This window comes from Rhinoderma darwinii, chromosome 3, assembly GCF_050947455.1.
Source record: "Rhinoderma darwinii isolate aRhiDar2 chromosome 3, aRhiDar2.hap1, whole genome shotgun sequence".
Lineage (NCBI taxonomy): Eukaryota > Metazoa > Chordata > Amphibia > Anura > Rhinodermatidae > Rhinoderma > Rhinoderma darwinii.
The window spans coordinates 327,096,025-327,117,816 of NC_134689.1; the positions used below are offsets into that span (position 1 = coordinate 327,096,025).

The window sequence follows — 21,792 nt, forward strand, 5'->3', positions numbered from 1 at the left end:
TATGCACAACTGAACTGATAGACATAGCACATTTTCGACTGAACATTGATTGAAACCATATTTCCTAGTGTTGGCAAATAGCCACCCCACTCCTGACACTGAGGCCAGGATTTGGTATGTATGTTATAAATTCAGTTTCAGTCCGTTTCACCTTATTTTGAGTGGGTAACAGAAAGCAGCATTGTTTTATTGGGAATATACACAATTCAACTCCAAGACAAAACTCAATGTGTAACAATTTCTTTAGTGAAATATTTACGTATATTGGAAGTTATGACATTCAAATATAACTCTCTTGCCCCCATGAGACCAGTAACAGTCTCTAGTAAGCTCTAGGCATTATCTGCTTTATAGATTGTAGTGATTTTGCCTTAGAACTCTTATATTGAATGCCAATAAACTATTTTGGATGTGATTTAGGTCTCTCAATGTGTAAGGGATTTGTCACATTCTAGTTCTGGTTTTCATGTTACATTTTCAGTGGGACTCACATCTGGAAAGATGTTATTGCTTGCTAATGGTGTCAAGTGATGGAAAATACATAATACAGTTTTTAACTAGTCCCCATGAAGAAGGGGTAGTTTTGGCTGCTGAAAGATACAAATTAAAGAATAACGGACAGGAGGAAGCCATTAAGTTATATACATAACTCAGATGAAATAAGCATGTAAGTAGGTAATAAAGCATGTGTGCCACTAATTATATTTCAGTATACTGAATGATATAGGGAAAAAAAGTAACAGATATGTGATGGATTTATATTTAGATTTTTTTTCCTTAGATGTCCTTGCCTGCAATTTATTTTATTTAGGATACTTCTCATTGTTCTTGTTTGGATAAAAGACAAAGCTTAGATTAAAACTATTGATATGTAGATATATTCAGCTATAATTCAGTATACCTCATCTGGGCAAATGACTTTAAAAAGGACATGAACATTTTTATTATGAAATTTGCTGAAAACTCTGCTATACCTATTATGTTAAAGAAAGTACTAGCAGCCTGGTCTGGAGTTCTTTCTTTCATTACTGCTCTGAGCTGCGTTGTCTTGTGGTTAAAAGAGAGGTTAGTCTGCTTGTTGACCTGTTTCTACGACTTGCTCTTTGCTGCCTCCCAATTCTGCCTCCCTGTCTAGCGGCACTGGAAGCTGCTAATCCATTCCCACGAAAAACACTTTGCTGCCCGACATCCTTATCCAAGCAGTTAAAAGTAAGGGCTACCCCTACATTACTCTTCATCACCCTCGAAGTCCCATCAGATGAGCCATCAAAGCATCTACCAAGAGCAATCTCCTTGGCTGTTCTTGGATCCTGATCAGTAACTGTGTAAATGCCATAATTATGTCCAAGCGGGTCAAGAGGAGCGAGCATAGTATACTCATTGGTGTCATTGTTAACTGCCATTGGAAGATGATTGACAAGATATTCATGAAGCATGCTGTTTATGGACTCCCTCCGACAGCTTCCTTGAGGAACAATCTTTACAAGTGTACGATCCACTCTGTCTTGATCATACAGCATACCACTACATTTGAATTCTACACATGCTGTAGAGAGGTTGGATTCTTCCTGGTCTCTGGTACTACGTACATCTCGAATTCCGTAGAGCTGGCCAACTGTCTGTGGATGCGTGCCACCCATATTCCGAGACCTTACAATAATTTCGTGAGGCCCAACAATTTTAACTTTTGTATAGCAAGCCCTGTATTCCATTGGCTTGGGCCACCAAGCTAAGTAATCTGCAGTCCAGCTCATTGGGTCATCTTCATTAAAAGATACAGTATTGTAGTCATATGTGTCACCTTCTACTCTGTAAAATCGAAAATGGGCAGCATTATAAGGGGCCTCTTCACATTCTAGAAGTTTGTCATAGGCATAAACTGGACCATTGCTCTCCTCAGCAACATTTGGACCTGGTTTGGCCACATTAATGCTGAAAGCGGTCTTCTTGACTTTGGGATCATCATGATCTGTTCTTCTGTAATTCAATTTATTTAGGTAGGGTTGTGGAACACCAATTATATTTGGGTTAAACTTTGGAGAAGATTCAACTGGTTCCAGTTCTTCTCCTCCTAAGGTTGCAGTTACAAATGCAGAGTAAGCATCTGAGGATTTGTCATCACAAAATGCTGGTAAGCATGCCCCATTTGAACCAGTTATAGCACTGTCAAAACGTCCCCAGGCTCGAGGATTGGATGAAAATCCTGACACAGGTTCCATGTTGATTAGATTCACTACTGCACCTTCAATTTGTTCACTTGGCAAAAATCTTTCACTTCTGTATGCACGAACTTTTACATAACATCTTCGACTTTCTGGAACATCCAAGTTAAACAATCTTCTCTCTCTAATTTCCATGTTGCCTACAAGAAAGGTCCTCTCCTCTCTTTTACCTCGTCGAACTTTTGCTTGTTGAAAGTCTCCCTCTTCTTCCCAAATTCCGGTTTCTGGATTTAGAGACCATAATTTCATGCTTTTAAGATGCTCTGACATTTTAACTTGGGAAGAGTCAAGGTATACTTTAACCGCTCCAGCATTCAAAGATTCTGTGGCCTTCTCATCAGTAAAGTCTACTGAGAACATTCCATATGAGCGTAGTGGCATGGTGTCACCTTCCTCATTGACAAAGTTTAAGTCACTTTGTGCAGCTCTGGCTGTTGATATGTTTCTTGGGTCTAAAAATGTAACACTTGCCTTTACTTTTCCATTGTAGATCTCTCCATTTTGTCGATAAAAAGAATTTGGTGGGATTTCCAATTCAGCCATAGGATCACTATTTTCTATATCTCCCAGTGATATCTGGTTAATCTTCATAGAGTCCAATATTACTGGTTCTTTTCTCCTGAGAAGAAGAACCTCATGATATACAGCACCTCCCTTTTTATTGAATGGAAGAACTTTTGTGGTATTAACAAATTTTTGTAGATGGTCAACAAAAGTAAGAACCAACCTCTCTGTTTCTGTAGGAACCTGAATTGAAAAGGTGCCTTTATAACCCGTTATGCTAACCCTTGTATTTCCCATGTATATGTGTCCAAATCGCATTGGTTCTCCAGTATCAGCTGCCACTGCTCTCCCACGGACAATTATTTTGGAGTCTGCACACTTTAAGCAACCACAGTGCATGGCAACTTTAATTGGGAGAACATAATCCTGACAGGAGACTTCTTTTACTTCTGTCTTGGTTATTCCACAGCAGTATGGCACCGTGTCCTTGCACCGCAGTCCATTGTCCAGATCCCCAGGGCATGACGTAGAGGGACATTTCCCCACATTGTAGTAGAGCGAATTAGTGGCATTTTGAAAACAGTCATGAGGAAGTTGGATGAGATGAATCTCTGGATTTGGATTGCAGGCATGTTCATCAAGAGCTGAAGCAAAAGAGGGATTTTTAGTATGACACTTCACAATTCAATTTATACTTGACATTCATGACACTAGAACCGGCCATACATGGTAAGATTCAATGAAGAGTCAACCATTGAATGATTGGAACATGCAACCAATTTTACAAAGAAATTGATAGAAGTAATTGAAAATATTTTCTTTTTCTTTTACCATCATAAGAGAAATGTAAAAGCATGTGATTAATTTAAGATAACAAATCTTCATTCAATCTCCGTTATATTACATTGTATGGTCGACTTATGTTTTACATGAGAAAAACGTATAACGCTGTACACACTTTAACTCCAAGCATTTGTGAAATTTGCTTAATTTAAAAGTGTTAGTTCTAATAAAATTGAATAGAGCATAATTTTTCAAGGCTTTCTCTACAGTCAAGTTTTAACTCACCAATGAGAGTGAGCCGGGATTGTCTAGATTTTACAAATCCTGCATCGTTTTTAGCTTTACAATAGTACTCTCCAGCTTGGTTTGCCTTGAGCTTGCGGAGGGTCAGCTGGTTGCTGGATTTATGTATATTTTGGTCCAAAAGGGTTCCATTATGGTACCTGAAAAACAAATGATACAATTGGAAACAAACAAACAAACAAACAAACAAACAAACAAACAAAAAATACCTTTTTATTTAGTAACTAGTTAAAAACAGGGGTAACACACCACTGTAAACATAAGCCCCACCGTGATTGTTAAAAAACGTATTAAACAGAAAACACTGAGTCATTATAATACATCTAACTCGGTGTTTTTAGATATTTTGTCTGAAACCAGCATATATCCAGGGCACATCAATAGTACACTCCCCAAATGAAGCACAGGTGTCCGAAATAATCGGGTCTCCTAGTGCTGGGTGTAACTCAATATGACTATCCCCAATGCAAACATTCCATAAACAATACAACGACCCTACGCGTTTCAGGTACTCATCCTCAGGGGTCCGTATAATGGTAACTCTGGCCTTCACACCAGCGATAGAATCCTTTGAACAGCAGGTATTCTGCTGTAAGTCACGGCAAAGATGCGCGTATCGATGTCAACGGCATACTTCATTGCAGGCGCTACGTTACTATAAGCGCTAAACTCCACCCCTCGTATTCTAGCGGCAAACATGAACTGACCAATCCCCGCACCCTCACGATTAGTGACACCTGCCCATGTGACCCCTCGCCGTCAGCTGACAACCAGGGGTCATCATCGGCCGCATCAAGCCGCTCGCGCAGGCGCAGTAGAAGTCAAGGACAATTCGCCCAAACTGCCATAGTGAGAGAAGGTAAGCGCTACACGATGATAGAATATAAGTAAATCTCGCGGGACAGTTAAACACCGCAAGTAGGCTGCCTGATATAGCAACTATAAAGTATTAATCACATATAGGGTGGAAAGAAAAATACGATCCCTCATAAATATGGGGGACCGAGAGACGGTCGCCGTTGAAAAGCCGTTGACATCGATACGCGCATCTTTGCCGTGACTTACAGCAGAATACCTGCTGTTCAAAGGATTCTATCGCTGGTGTGAAGGCCAGAGTTACCATTATACGGACCCCTGAGGATGAGTACCTGAAACGCGTAGGGTCGTTGTATTGTTTATGGAATGTTTGCATTGGGGATAGTCATATTGAGTTACACCCAGCACTAGGAGACCCGATTATTTCGGACACCTGTGCTTCATTTGGGGAGTGTACTATTGATGTGCCCTGGATATATGCTGGTTTCAGACAAAATATCTAAAAACACCGAGTTAGATGTATTATAATGACTCAGTGTTTTCTGTTTAATACGTTTTTTAACAATCACGGTGGGGCTTATGTTTACAGTGGTGTGTTACCCCTGTTTTTAACTAGTTACTAAATAAAAAGGTATTTTTTACTTTATTGTTACTTCAGTGAACCATATAATATAATTTACTCATATTGTGGGAGCACAATTTAATTTTCTATCTAACTAGACAGTGAAAAAACAAACAAACAAACAAACAAACAAACAGTGCCATATTAAATAAAATAAGGTTTTCTATTTACAGGTTTAATATATTTATGTAATATATTTTAGGATTGTCTATAATATATTTATAATACACATCCATGGAAATGTTGCTATTGACATATCTAAAAATAATATTGGTATAGACATCATATTCTATGTCAGAGCCTGACGTTTATACAGAAATGAGTGGCGCTACATAAGTGCCGCTCATATCTTTCTGCAGAAGCAGTCTGCCACAGATCATTTGTAGTAAGTTCCTTGTCCTGTGCCAACCACTGATCAACTGGCATTTCGATTTCCTAGAAACAAGACATGACCAGGCATTGAGAAGTTTGAATGCAGTATCCCACTACAAATCACCATATTCCTAAATTTTAGTACCACGCAATAGGTTGCTAAACCTTTTTGTGCACTGTATTCATACAGTAATGGTGCTTGTATTCAGGTGAATAAAAATATGTCGATCTCACGTACCACAGATACTGCTCTACGGCTGGCTCTCCCACAGCATTGCAGCAGAATGTCGCGCTTTGCCCCACTCTCCGCACCTTGGCTTCAGGATTTTCTATTATGTAAGGTTTTTCTGTGGAGAATCATAGAGGATGCACAGTTCAACTGAGGATCATTTGGAATTGTATTCTGTCTTACAATATTATGATTCCAATGATGGAAGGTACTGGACAAATCCATCTTACAAGCATTAGGTGGATTTTCCAGCTTATTTTAGTCTAATTTATGAATTTAAGTCGCATATAATATATATTCAATTAAAAACGATATCAATGGCAAAGTGCATACGTGCAATTCATTCATATTTATGATGGTATAGCCACTTCAATGACAGGAGTTACACATGTGAGAACATCTCTCGGAAGGCACCAACCCCGATGTGTTTTATGCGTGAATTCCCAGATAAAGGCTCAATCTGAAACACGTGTTGGGTTTGGCACCATCCCGGAGGTGTTTCCACGTTATGGGTATGTAATTCCTATTATGGAAGCGGATATACCATTGCACTTCTGCATTTTACCATTGATATATGCAGATCAGTGAAGTGAATAACATTGGTTGAAGTGAATAAGATTGATGATCTTGTTACAATGGCACCTGTCAACTGGTGGGATATATGAGGCAGCAGAGGCGTAACTAGGAAAAACTAGGCCCCATAGCAAATTTTCAACTGGGGGCCCCCTCCCTTGGGTATCACACAACCCCCCCTTGTAGATAGCGCCTCCCTATAGATTCCGCCACGCAGCGCCCTGTAGATAACTCCATACAGCCCCCCCTGTAGATAACGCCATACAACCCCACTGTAGATAACGCCATACAGACCCCCCTATAGATTACACCATACAGACCCCCCTGTAGATTACACCATACAGACCCCCTGTAGATAACGTCATACAACCCCCTGTAGATTACACCATACAGACCCCCCTGCAGATTATGCCATACAGCCCCCCCTGTAGATTACGCTATACAGCCCCCCCTGAGGATAACGCCATACAGCCCTCCCTGTAGCCATATAGACATACAGCCCGCCATATAGACCCCCCACCCCCCAAAAAAAACAACCTATAGTTTGTCCTACAAAAGAGATGTATCCCCTATCCACAGGATAGGGGATACATGTGTGATCGCTTTCAGCGATAAGGAGAACAGGGGACCGAAAGTCCCCCGAAGTTCTCCATAACAAACCTCGGACTTCCAGGGTTTGCGCAGTTCAATAACAATGAAAGGAGCGCTGGTCACGCATGCGCACAAGCGCGACCTGTGCACAAGTCATTTCAATGGAGCTGCCGACAGAGCCCAGAAGTCCGAGGTTTGTCATGGAGAACTTCGGGGGACTTTCGGTCCCCCGGTCTCCTTATCACTGGGCGTCCCAGCGATCACACATGTATCCCCTATCCTGTGGATAAGGGATGCATGTCTTTTGTAGAAACAACCCCTTCAGTGGCGTCGCGCTGTAGCAGTCGTAACGGCTGCTAGCGGAGCCTCCGGCCATGGGGGGGGCCCGTGCCGGCGGGTGGCACGGTCCCCTTCATGGTGTTGGCCCCCGTAGCAGCCGATATGGCTGCTATAGCAGTAGTTACGCCACTGTGAGGCAGAAAGTGAACATTCGGTTCCTGAAGTTGATATATTTGAAGCAGTAAAAATTGGCAAGCATAAGGATTTGAGCAACTTTGAAAAGGGCCAAATTATGATGACTACACTGGGTAAGAGCATCTCCAAATTAGCAGGTGCAGTGGGTAGTATCTACCAAAAGTGGTCCAAGGAAGGACAACCGGTGTACGGGCAACAGGGCAATGGGCGTGCAAGGTCTTTTATGCGCGTAGCCCATCTGATCCAATCACAGTAGAGGTACTCTAGCACAAATTGCTGAAAAGTTACTCCTGGCTATGAGAGAAAGGTGTCAGAACACACAGTGCATCGTAGCTTGCTCCATTTGAGGCTGCAAAGCCACAGACCAGTCAAAGTGCCTATGCTGACTTTTATTTATTTCTTGTTTACTTTCTAAGCTTCCTAGTATCCTTTGTTTTTTTGCCTGTCATGGCTGCTGTATTTCAGACTACTCTGCACACAGTGTCGCTTAGTGTGCCTGAGTAGTCTGAGCCCCTCTTTTCTAAAGCACTAGGGCACATTGTTGACATCAGCGCTGTGTCCAAGTCCCTAACCAAGCGTTTGGAACTATGAGTGGTGAGAATGCTCTGATGTCATATTGCTGAATTTCACTGCCCACTCTGCAGGTACAGCGAAAACAGCAAGGGGGATTCAAAATGGCGGCCAAAACGAAGAATAATCAGAAAGGTAAGCTAAATGCACAGTAATTTAAGTATTCAGGGCAAGGAGGTGCTAGACGTAAAGTAACTATACTAAGGCCTGTTTGTCAGGGTGATTCCCGAGGCTCGCTTTAAACTACAAATCCAGACTGGTGATGTCGCCTTTTCCTCTTGTGTGATTTTTAAAAACTATTTATTGATAACTATGTATTAAATTTGTGTAGTACTATAATAAAGATCTAACTTTTTATTGACTGATGTTGTCGGCACTCAATTTTTTTTTATTTAGGTATGGACTGCTCTCTATTACTGTTTACTATACGATATGTAACGTAGAGTCCAGAAATGACTGGAGACTCCCTCAAGATCCTGCTGCTCAGGTTGTTGTCATTTACTAATAGGTAGTAACAGAATGCAGCCGTGTGGTCCTTGTTACTTCCCGGAACCACCAATCTCATGACGCACAGGTAAATCAGAATTTAGACATTGAAAATAGCTGGAAACTCTAATCAGAGGTACATTTTCCTACTTTTGGATTTTTGGAGTTCACCACTAAAGATGTTAAAGAGGACCTATTAGCACTCCTGACATGTCTGTTCTAGTAAACACTTCCATCCCCCATAAATTAGCAATTTTGGAGCATTTTTACGTAGAACTCTGTGTTGTATTATTCCTCTGTTACTCCTTCTGGAAATGTATGTATAAATTGACCCCTTCTGTATTACGTTGTCTGCAGTACACCAACACAAATATATTTGTGTTGGTACACATATGAGCAAATAAGAAAACTATTTCGCAGGCTAAACGCAAACGGCCGCGAATGAGCAACAGTGGCATTAGCTGATACAGTGTCATACCATTAACATTCACTGTATGAATGTCCAGCAGTGAACATGCTACTATACAAGCTTTACTAATGATTGACACTAACAAACACAGTTTTTAAATTGTTCCTTACAATATTGTGGCAATCAATATCCATTCTTATATATTTACCAACAAAAGCTTAATTTTTATTAGAATTTAGGCCCCATGCACACGAACGTATTTTTGCGGCCGCAATTCACCTACAAATCTGCGGGTGAATTGCGCCCCATTCATTTCAATGGACCCATACAAACGGTCCGTGCCTGGATCGCAAAAAGATCGGACATGTCTTATTACGGCCGTGTTTTGCTGTCCAGGCTCATAGAAATGAATGCACGCAGCAATGTGCATGGCCCGTGATTTGTAGGATGGCCGCGGGTGACACTCCGTGGCCGTTTGAGCCGCAAGTCACGGCCTGTGCACATCGCTACGGTCGTGTGCATGAGGCCTTAATTGATGAATTGGAACAAATGGGTTATTGTGCCCTTACGGCTACTATTTGTTTATATATCTTACACATTCTGACACTTTTTAATCAATGCTGACAGTGTTAGATTGTGTGTCCCACACCGTATTGACAAAGGGAATGCTAACACCCAGTTGTTAATTTAATCACACATTTCCAGGAGGCATTACAGAGGAGGAATAACATGATGCAGAGCTCTAAGAAATGGTTCTCCAGTGTTGTATGTTATTAGTTATTACTTACTAATATTTACTAAAGCAGACATATCAGGATTGCTGACGGGTTTATCCATTTGTTGCACTAGGAACAAGTTCATAAATATAGAACATTGCTGACATATAACACACAAAGAGCCTCAATCCTCAGTAATATCAATAGTTCCAAGTGAATTGGTGAGCAAAATAATGTCAGTCCGCAAAATTCCTGCCTTTATTCTATGCGATAAGAAAATATAATATTTTTCCAATACTCTTACCTTTCCTTTTCATACTAATATTGATAGATGAAGATGATCCATTGCTTTGAGGTATTTTGACATTGACCACAGAGTATTTTTCCAACTTTAACTGCAATGTGCTGTTGGGGCACAGCCCTACCACGCGGAACTGCCCTTGGGCATCGGATACAGCTTTCACTCTGGGTTTCCTAGAGATTACATACACATTTACACCAGCAGCGGGTGCTCCGTCTTGGAGTGTGACTGTGCCGTACAGTATTTGGTTCTTGCATTCACACACACTGCAGTCTGCACTTGCTTTGCCCATAGGACAGCTCAGGTTACACACTGCGAAGAGAAATAAGAATGAAGACAACTTTCTAATGTTGGGCAAATAGGTAAGATGTATTAGCAATAATGTTTTTCAGTTTATAGGAGGTGGAAGAATTTCTGAGAATGAGACATGAGTAGTTATAGACAACATAAGACCACTATATTTACTAGAAGTAAATATAGTAGCAGTAATATAACAATAAAAGAATTCATGTCATTTAACTTAACAAACTTTATATACACTGAGGTTTTTACAGAGTTACCTTTTAAATTAAAATATAAAACTTTTTAAATTCAAATATTATAAATAAAATATGTTAGACAGGGACAGAAAATAACACTAATATCTGAAAATGGGGCAGACCAGATGGACTTCTTGGTTGTTGGTGTTGTTCTGCAATAATAAAGCCATGCGGATTGGTTAGTCTGGTTTCCTGTTACCTGCACATAGGGCACCAGTACACCTGCGTCCCTCTTCTGTGGGTCCATTACAGTGGTCTTGCCACTGATCCTCGGCTAAACAGGTTCTCCTCCGAATCTGCATGCCATTACTACCACATCTGGCTGAGCACACACTCCATGGTGACCATTCTGACCACGGCTCTTTTGGAACAGTGGGCTGTAAAACTGTAACAGAAGGAATATCCTGTGTATTTATGTACAGCTTTATTCTACAAGCCAACAACTGCATTAATGTTACTTTTGCTCTAATTCAGCGTAAAACATTCACATCACATTAGATTTTTTTGGCGGTCACCCCAAAAAGGTTTAGCGTTTCACGATAAATAAAAACGGACTAATCTACCATATGAGGCCATTGAGAAAATGTAACCATCTTGCTGAGCAGGTCCATAGTCAATTGTACAATATGTCTGCTTGTACAAAATGAAGTATATGACATCACTGTACCAAACGTACGTCGCAACTTAGAAATGGACTCAAATGCAGTGAATTGTTGATACCAATGCCTTACAAATGAAAAAACAACAACAACAAAGCTGCAATCAGTACTTTTTTTTAAATATACGTAAGAATGTTTTTAAACCTCAATGAAAATGTAAAATAAAGTTGTAAACACTAAAGTTCTAATGCAATATAAACTTGTAAAATATTATACCCTTGCCAAATGTTTTATGCTGCATTACGTACATATTCCAGATGATCTCAACAAATCCTCGCCATTCACACATCATAAAATGGCAATTGTTTTGTAAACCACAAAAAATGTAGAAACCGTGAACTCACCAACAGGACACAAGAAGCGAACTGAATAATTAGAACAATTTTTGCCCTCGACTTGCTCTGTATTGATACACCAGAATCCCTTTGTCAGGCTGTAATGCACCACTTCACCAGTTTTCCCTGCTGGCACCCACTCTGTCGTCCGTGATTCCATGCGCAGAGGCTTTTGGCAAACTCTATTAGGATAGTAGAATCTAATGGCATCCAAGCGCTCATAGTCTCCATTTCCACCTGGGTGATCAATGTTGAACCAGGTTGTCCACTGCTGAAACTCTGAGCAGCAGAATAAAGGAATTAGAATCACACATATTGCACAGGTAATGTAACTATGACATTCACACTAGATAAAGAAATGTCATTTAAAAGGAAATTTTGGATGGAGTTATTGTTACTTGCATATTATGGTCAGTATCTTGCATAAGTATTTGTAAGCCAAAACCAGAAGAGGTGCAATTCTTAACATTCTAGTTTTTCTCTGTAAGGCTGGGTTCACACGACCTATTTTCAGACGTAAACGAGGCGTATTATGCCTCGTTTTACGGCTGAAAATAGGGCTACAATACGTCGGCAAACATCTGCCCATTCATTTGAATGGGTTTGCCGACGTACTGTGCAGACGACCTGTCATTTACGCGTCGTCGTTTGACAGCTGTCAAACGACGACGCGTAAAAATAAAGCCTCGTCAAAAGAAGTGCAGGACACTTCTTTCAGACGTAATTTGAGCCGTTCTTCATTGAACTCAATGAAGCACAGCTCAAAATTTACCGCTGTCAGAGAAGCCTCGCAAAATGCCAGGAGGAGGAATTACGGCTGAAACGAGGCAGCTGTTTTCTCCTGTAAAAGGAAGATAACGTGTGCACATACCCTTTAGGTTTCAGTCCTGGTTTTAGCTTACAAATACTGATGCAAAATACTGATTATTATACGTCTGTAGGAATGAAGCCTTATAAGAATCCTATAGATGTAGTGTGTGTGATAAGTAACCACTTTCTGACATCCAGCATGTATATACAGTGCATTCGGAAAGTCTTCAGACCCTTTTTACTTTTTTCACATTTTATGTTGAGGCCTTGTGCTAAAAAAAAAAAAAAATCAAGTTCCCATCATTCTGCACCCAATACCCTATAATGACAAAGTGAAGACAGAATTTTAGAAATTTTTGCAAATTTATTAAAAATTAAAAACTTACATTTCGCATGGACATAAGTATTCAGACCCTTTGTTATGACACTTTAGTTCTGGGGGCCTCCCATTTATCTAGATCATCTTTAAGTTGTTTCTACACCTTGATTGGAGCCACCTGTGTTAAATTCATTTGATTGGACATGATTTGGATAGACACACCCCTGTCTATATAAGGTCTCACAGCTGACAATACATATCAGAGCAAAAACCAAGCCATGATGAGGAAAGAAATGCCTGTAGAGTCCAGAGACAGGATTGTGTGGAGGCACAGTTCTGGAGAAGGGTACAAAAAAAATGTCTGCTGTGCTGAAAGTTCCCAAGAGCACAGTGGCCTCCATAATTCTTAAATGGAAGAAGTTTGGAACAACCAGGACTCTTCGTAGAGCGGGCCGCCCCACCAAACTAAGTTATCAGGGGAGAAGAGTCTGGGTAAGAACCGAATGGTCGCTCTGGCTGAGCACCAAAGATCCTGTGTGCAAAAGGGAGAAACTTCCAGAAGGTCAACCATCACTGCAGCACTCCACCAATCAGGGCTTTATAGCAGAGTGGCCGAAAGAAGCCTCTCCTCAGTAAAAGACACATGAAAGCCGAATGGAGTTTATAAAAAAGCACCCAAAGGACTCTCAAGACTGTGAGAAACAGGATTATGTGGTCTGATGAAACTAAGATTGAACTTTTTGGCCTCAATTCTAAGCATCATGTTTGGAGGAAACCAGACACTGCTCCTCACCTGCCCAATACCATCCCTACAGTGAAGCATGATGGTGACAGAATCACGCTGTGGGGGTGTTTATCAACGGCTGGGACAGTGAGACTGGTCTGGGTTGAGGGAAAGATGAATGGAGCAAAGTACAGAGATAACCGTAATAAAAACCTGATCCAGAGTGCTTGGGACCTCAGACTGGGCTGAAGGTTCACCTTCCAACAAGACAATGGCCCTAAGCACACAGCCAAGGCAACACAGGAGTGGCTTAGGGACAACTCTGTGAATGTCCTTGAATTGCCCAGACAGAGTCCTGACTTGAACCCAATCGAATATCTCTGGAGAGACCTAAAAATGTCTGTCCACTGATGGTCCTGATCCAACCTGACAGAGCTTGAAAGGATCTGCAGAGAAGAATGGCAGAAAGTCCCTAAATCCAGGTGTACAAACCTTGTGGCATCATACCCAAGAAGACTGGAGGCTGTTATCAAAGCCAAAGGTGCTTCAACTAAGTACAGGGTCTGAATACTTATGTCAATGCAAGAGTTTCGTTTTTCCTTTTCAATAAATTAGCAAAGATTACTAACATTCTCTTTCCACTTTGTCATTATGGGGTACTGAGTGCAGAATGATGAGAAAACCTCTTAAATATTTTTTATTTTAGCAAAAGTCCCCAACATAACAAAATGTGGAAAAAATGAAAGGGTCTGAAGACTTTGCGAATGCATTGTACAGCAGAGCCTGCTCCATTTGTTCAGCGTGTCGCCTGTTTGAAACAGCTGACACTTCAGTCTAACGAACGAGATCCAGCTTGTTTGACTCCTTAGATGCAACCGCGGCATCTAAGCCATTAGAAACAGGGGGGCAGCCCCCTGTAACATTGCATTGACAACCCCCCCCCCTCTCTGCAATCTTTGTACTCCAGGGCTTAATAAAAGTATGTCAGAACCACGATATACAGCAATACATTAGTATTAGTAGCCAACGATCACTGGTTCAACTCCTCTAGGAGGACTAATAAAAAAAAACTTAAAAACTGTCAAATAAAGATTTTTATTTATATTTTATATATATATTTTATCTAAATGCTTACAGCTTAAATTGGTGAAGTTTTCTAAGGATAATGCTTCAGAACAATATATATTTTGGACTGCACCCATTTCATTGTGATAGAAAAATCCACCTGGAATAGAACGTTTAAAAGTTTTACGTTTTTGAGCGTTCTTTTTTCTGCAGATTTTTCTATTTTTAGTAACCTGAACAAAGTCTCTAACCTTATATCATTACCATTTAATTTTGAACTTCAAGCTGATATCAAGGCAAAGTGTGGCTATTTCAAAGAATCTAAAATATAATTCTAAGAATTGTATTACCTTTTTTGGTCACTGTATAGTTCCATGTTTATTACTTCTTAGTTCCAATGACTTTACTATTATTCTAATATGTGTAAAAAAGGAAAAATGAAGAAAATCCCATTTTATAGTCGGGTGTGACCAAACTTTCGACTGGGACGGAATAAATATATATATATATATATATATATATATATATATATACACTTATATATTTCTTAATCTCTCCAGTTTCTCATCTCTCAATCTCCATCCTCAATGTGATACCATAAGTACATAGTACATTCTTTACCATCAGCTTTAACCTTTACTGGAGTAGTTGCGATTTTTTTCCCAGTGCGAACTCTCCTTGCAGAATGGTTTAGCACAGCATCTCCTTTCCGGGGTCCTACAAGTTATAACAAGTTTATTGTAATATGAACAATTTGCGAAAATATCTAACATTTTTGTGCATCTTGGCCATGCTTTTAACAGGATTCTCTATAATTGGGTGTTGCATTATGTTTTTTAATTCCGTATGTTGCTAGCAGCCCTAGGATTTATAAAAGAAAACAGATTTTTCAGGATCCTGAAGAGAAAGCTCTGGAGAATTCCAATACAGAGAAGAATTTTCAAAAATTTTATATTAAATACTGTATTCTAAAATGTATTAATCTTTAAGGCTAAGTTCACACAGAGTCTTTTTACGAGTTTTTTTGACGCGGAAACCGCGCCAAAAAGCTCGTCAAAAACGGCCCAAAAATGCCTCCCGTCAATTTCAATGGGAGGCGGGGGCGGTTTTCTCCCGCGAGCAGTAAAACCGGCTCGCGGGAGAAAGAAGCGACATGCCCTATCTTCAGGCGTTTCCGCCTCTGACCTCCCATTGACTTCAATGGAAAGCAGAGAAAGCTTATTTTGCGGCGTTTTATGCCCACAGCGCCCAATGGCCGTGGGCGAAAAACGCAGCGAAAATCGGCGTGCACGGAGAGGAAAATCTGCCTCAAACTTCCAAACTGAATTTTGAGGCAGAAATTCTGCCTGCAAAATACTCCGTGTGAACATAGCCAGTATGTTTTTCTCCTGACTCTGGACTAAATCTGCTTCAATATTCACACGATCATCTTGGAAATGCGGATAAACTTCAACTGTGAGAAACCTACTAGTTACTATACAAAACAGATATGTATTAATATACACTATATATATATATTAGAAATTGAAAGTCCTATAAATATTTGTAGTTGACTTGTGTCTACTGTTGCATCACCCATAGCTTTCGGTGTTCTAGTTTCTGTCATGTGCAGTGTTGTCGTGGAGATATTGGGGCAGATTTCCTAAGACTGGCGTTTCATATGGTAGTTTTAGTCTGAAACCCGCATCTTGTACAGTCTGTGCGCTACAAAAGGTAATTCTACGCCAGATACAAGCTGCTGTAGATTTCAGCTATAATTTACGCTTGTTTCTGACATAAATTTTAGTTCATTGGTCGGGCCGTGAATAGTCCCATCCCGTTTCGCTCAGACCCGTAAGACTTTTTTGTTGAGTTGCTTTGGAGTGAGTGGAGGAAAACAGCAAAAAGTTGCAAATTATTGTGCAAATATGTCGTGCACCATTTTTTGTGACATTTTAGTGCCAGAAAACTGCATAAATTCTTCCTACTGTGTGCATACAAATCACCATCGACATCACTTGTTCGCGCACCCTACCACAGATGACTGCCACTATTCAAGCCATTTAGGATGTAGATGTTCATGGGAATGGTGATTTTGATGCACATAATCACCCTCATGCATCAACTTCTGTGAACCACTTTTTTTACGCATTTTCGGCAGAAATAATGGCGTATCCTGTGTGTGCTTGATCTTTTAAGTATTTACTCCAAAAATAATTACTGTTTGCGCTGTGTGCATCACTTTTTGCTTCATGTCAGCCAATTGGGCATGGTTATAGGTGGAGTTATTTTTTAGCCATATTATGAAATTAAACTTTTCAAAAAATAAAAATAAAATAAAAAGTTGCATCTTCACACCACCTGCAGGGTACCATAAAATGTAAGCCACTAAACTAAACCTACGCCTTTTCTCCAGTATAAAATGCAACACATTTTACAAATGGCGTGCAATGTTTGTCACAAAATTAACCTGCTGCAAAAGAAAGTAAGATTGTTATTATAATAATATTGATGCGTTTAGGCCAATGTTTTGATGCCAACATTAAGCTTGACAAGAATCTGAAGGAGACGTCATCAGAATCTTTCAGTAGTGCAACCTCAGGCTTTGTACCTGTGACTTCACGCAATCATATCTTACCATAGAAGTAGGGGTTTTCCATTTTTAGTGTGCTTTAAAATAATATTTTAGATATTTATTCTGGTAGTCGTCCTTTAGAGATGGTATAACTTTATATTTTAGTACTTCAAAGCCATTCAGGTTATCATAAATGTAGAGGTTCATGTACTGTATGTACTGGATGGAATACAATATAAAAAAGTGTTGGGGAGTCTTTGTACCAGCAAGTTATTTAAGGATGACCCACACAACATCATCATGTGTCTGAAGAAGACAATTCCTCATCTATTATTTGACAGCAAATGAATGTCAAGAACCCAAAAATAAAGTTGGGGCCACCTGATCTGAAGTATTCTATAGTTAGACCCAGTGGGAACAGAACTGTAAGGATAATTCCTCAGTGGTGAATTCCAGTGATGGGTGGCAGTGTTAGAAATCACACAACAGCTGCTCTCTATGGAGAATAGCTAATTCAGGAAACGTACAGTGCGCTCTAAATAATCAAACACGTGAACACATCCTCCCCTGTCATTCTATAAGTAGACATTTACGACAGTCCAGTAAGGTACTTTTTTGTATGCTTCCCATGAACAATATGTGTTAAGGTACTAAATCGTGTGCATTACCTGAAATCACTAAAGAAGATATCTCACTAAAGACATTGATGACATATCTCTAGGATATAACAGCAATGTCCAATCCGTTGGGGTCCAAATGCAAGAATAAAATACTTTGTTCTAGCGATCATCACGTACGTGTCTCAGTGATTTGACCTCCCCCATTGGTGGTCAATGTCTTTAGTGAGATAACCCTGTAAATGTGTCCATCAATAATAAATTCTTTGTTTTATTGGCATTTACAATATTGTATCATATATATATATATATATATATATATATATATATATATATGTTATTTTAAATTCTTTAGTACTACTCTAAAGTGCCACACTCTGTTAGAGGTGAGGACTGTAGACGTGGTATTCTTTTTTCTAACAAACTAATGCAAAAATTTTGAAATAAATAATAGAAAATTATATGTATATACACTACGCAACATTGAAATTGCAACACCAAGAAGGAAAAGTTTTGGAATTGTAGAATTCATAGGATCAATAGACATATTAATCATATACAAATCCTAAAAAATATGGAAACTGTTAGGGATCTGCCAGGTACTACGTCTAGGTATACTCCTGGGATTAATCAATCCACACCTGAGGCCAGACCTCTTAGACTGACACCGGCTCCCACCAACCAGGGTGGCAGGCTCAGGAGTGGGAGAGCCTATCGCGGCCTGGTCAGTCGGAGTTAGCTCCGCCCCCTGTCCATTATTACCTGCCGTGTTCTCTTCCTCAGTGCTTGTAATTCTTATGGATTCCTGGCCCCACTGCTGCTTGCTCCAGCCTGCTTCTGCCGTGCTTCTGCTTTGCTGCAGTTCCGCTTAACCTGCTTCGCTTGCCCCTGGCTTGCTTCCTTCTCCGTGCTCACGTTGGTATACTCCACTTCATCCTGGTCCTGACTACTCATTCACCCCTCCGTTTCCTCGCGGCGTTCCGTGGGCTACTGCCCCTTCCCTTGCATGTTCCCTGTTTGTTCTCCCATGCACTTAGACAGCGTAGGGACCACCGCCCAGTTGTACCCCGTCGCCTAGGGCGGGTCGTTGCAAGTAGGCAGGGACAGGGCGGTGGGTAGATTAGGGCTCACTTTCCCTTCACCTCCTTCCTGCCATTACAGAAACAAAATATTCTAAACATCTTGATATATTCAGTATCGAGTATGTGTGCCATGTGCACTTACATACCTTGGCAAGCTATTAATGAGGTTATTAATGGTTGTCTGCGGATTTTTATGCCACGCTGAATGCACTTGGGCACGCAAATCATCAAGATTGCCTGCTGATAGCTCCCTTTGCAGTTGCCGACCAATGACGTCCCAGATGTGCTCGATGGGAGACAAGTCCGGAGACGCTGCAGGTCATGGTAACACGTTTAGGCCACCCAGGCTGCTCACAGTAGCACGGGCAACCTGTGGCCTGGTGTCCTGTTGAAAAACGGCTTCTGAGACACTTTGGAGAAATGGCCGTACCACTGCTTCCACGACAAAATCAATGTAATGCTGAGCTGTTAGTGTACCTGAAATGAAGACTTTAGGGGTCTGGCTACCCATACATAATGCCACCCCACACCATAATCCCGGTAGTAAGACCGGTGTGACGTTCCCTTGTGAAGGCTTTGTCATGGCATTGCCCATATGGTCTCCAGACCAATCTCCGGCTATTATGTGGGACTCATCGCTGAAAATAATAGACCTCCATTCCAGCTTCCATTGCCATCTTGCTGTGCACCATGATAGCCTTTGAGAGCGGTGGCGTGTGGTCAATGGAACACCTGTAGCTGGACGTCTGGCTCGTAGCCCAATGTCATATAAACACCTTCTGATGGTTTGTGCCAACACTGATTGCCATCCTGGGCTTGGGATGTGATGTCCAATTTCATTTGCAGTACGTACCATTCTTCCAATCAGAGGTTCGTCTCTTTGCACCTCTTGCTGTCATTCCCATTTGTTGCTGTGCTCCCAACCCCTGGGACACGCAACGTTGAACAGTGCTGACATCTCGGCCTAAGCGCGTAGCGATCTGCCGGAGTGATAGACTAAGATCTCTAGTTCGAGGATTCTGTCCCTCTCAGTTAGTGACAAGTGGCGATAACTGGCATACTGACGAACAGGAGGCATCGCACAATCATCCAAATCACTTTATCCAATTTTTGAGGTTTCATGTGGCTAAAAAACTTTGCTATCAATCTAGCTTTTGTGCATCCCACATGCCACAGATTGGAACTAGGTGCTTGAAAATTGAAAAATGTATAATTTGCAGAGCTTAGTGACACCTGCCACTTCCTCGATTTGCGTAACTTTATGGCTTCCCCTTCTTGGTGTTGCAGTTTCAATGTTGAGAAGTGTGTATATATATATAATATATATATATATTTATATATTTTTTTGAAACATAAAATGGTTTTAAATTAAGGGCTCATTCACATGACCGTTGTATTCTTCAGCATCCTATCCGTTTATTTTTTATTTTTTAGATAGCATACTGAACCATTCATTTCTATGGGGCCATGCACACATTTCTTTCTTTTGCAGATCTGTGTGTCCCTTCCGCAAATTAGAGGACAGGTACTATTCTGTTTGCAGTCTGTCTCACCCATAGTCTATGGGTCCGCAAAAACAACGGACTGCACATGGAAGCCACTAGGCTCCATGTTTTGTGGTCCGCAAAACAGAAAAGTTCATGTGCATGATGCCTTAGGACACATGCACATGATCGTATTTTTCATCCGTAATTACTGACCCAGTAATTTCTATGGGCTATGGACACCTTTCTGTATTTTTACGGATGGGTGTCCGTGCCGTAGAAATTATAGAACATTTAATTTTTTTGTCTGTAATTACCACATGGACTCCCCATAGAAGTCTATGGGTGCTTCCGTAATTACGGACGGCTACGGATGTGCATTGACTACGGATCCGTATTTACAGAGAGTATTTACGGATGGATGAATTCTACGGACAAAAAGTTTAAGTCCACCTTCATGACCATTTTTTTAAAATAGAGAATGGAGAAACTTTGCAAACAGCCCTGAGTGAAGTTTTATACATCCAAAACTGGCTCAGAGAAAAAGTGTTATTTTTGTCTGCAGCAACCAACCAGGTGCAATAAAATTTTGATACTTTTTACTATGAATATTATTAAGAAATAATTAGTTCTACTTATCTTAAACATTTCCTGAAGGGAATGTCTACATGTTGCATAGTTATATATTAATATAGTCAAAATGTATGTACAATGAGTTAACACAGGTGTGAAATGAAAACATATTATTCTGACAGATTGCAGACAACTGCAAGAGGGGAAAAACCCACAAATGTATATGGTAATATTTTCCCAATAGCAGTAGATAAATCTAGAATTTATGTTTCTTATTCTAGATTTATTCAAGACATCTGTAACCAGTGCAGATCCTGTAATTCTCCTCACATAAATGTTACCAGATTAAGATGACATCTTGTAAATCGAATACAAACCTTGTCCAGACACATAGGCCAACTCCAAGAGCAGCAGGCAAATCAATAAGCCAGGTCTCATCTTACTCTGGAGTGTCTTCCCCTGGGCTCCTCTGGTCCTGGATGCCAAATCACCTGCCAACACATTTTACCAACATCCTTAAATAGGTATTTTTGATAAACCACCAGGAGCCTTCTTATATCCATACACATTAATACATAATAATGCCAACAGCTAACATGTTACCATTACTTTATTTCCATTTTACTCCACCATTGTCCCATCTCCTCCTTTGGAATAGTGATTATAGAAGACTATGCTCTAGAATGACTATATATATATATATATATATATATATATATATATATATATATATATATATATATATATATATATAATAAAAAATAAAAATAAACAAATATATATATATATATATATGTGTGTGTGTATATATATATATATATATATATATATCTCAAATAAAAAAAAATCAGATCCTGTAGATTTCTGCAACATTTAGAGAGGTTATATGTGAATAATTCACTGGGCTCCATTGTAGCTCAGAGTCACTTTTTTGCAGAAACTGTGCCACTTTTGTCTACGGGTTATGTCTGGTATTACAGCACAGTTTCGTTTGAGTGAATGAGGCTGAGTTCAATACCAGACACCGTCCAGAGACAAAAGTGGCGCTACTTCTGGAAAA

The 21,792-nt window shown here is 40.2% G+C and overlaps 1 protein-coding gene across 1 annotated transcript; it reads right to left on the reverse strand.

The window, feature by feature from the left end:
- Nucleotides 1-782: 782 nt before the first annotated feature.
- CILP (cartilage intermediate layer protein) lies at nucleotides 783-21,170 on the reverse strand. Its single transcript, XM_075855292.1, has 8 exons — nucleotides 21,110-21,170; nucleotides 15,044-15,139; nucleotides 11,514-11,783; nucleotides 10,710-10,895; nucleotides 9,975-10,283; nucleotides 5,861-5,969; nucleotides 3,795-3,952; nucleotides 783-3,370 (listed from the first exon to the last, which is right to left on the reverse strand). Exons 1-8 carry the CDS (start codon nucleotides 21,168-21,170, stop codon nucleotides 1,026-1,028), a joined length of 3,534 nt encoding a protein of 1,177 aa, XP_075711407.1. The 3' UTR covers nucleotides 783-1,025.
- Nucleotides 21,171-21,792: the final 622 nt, after the last annotated feature.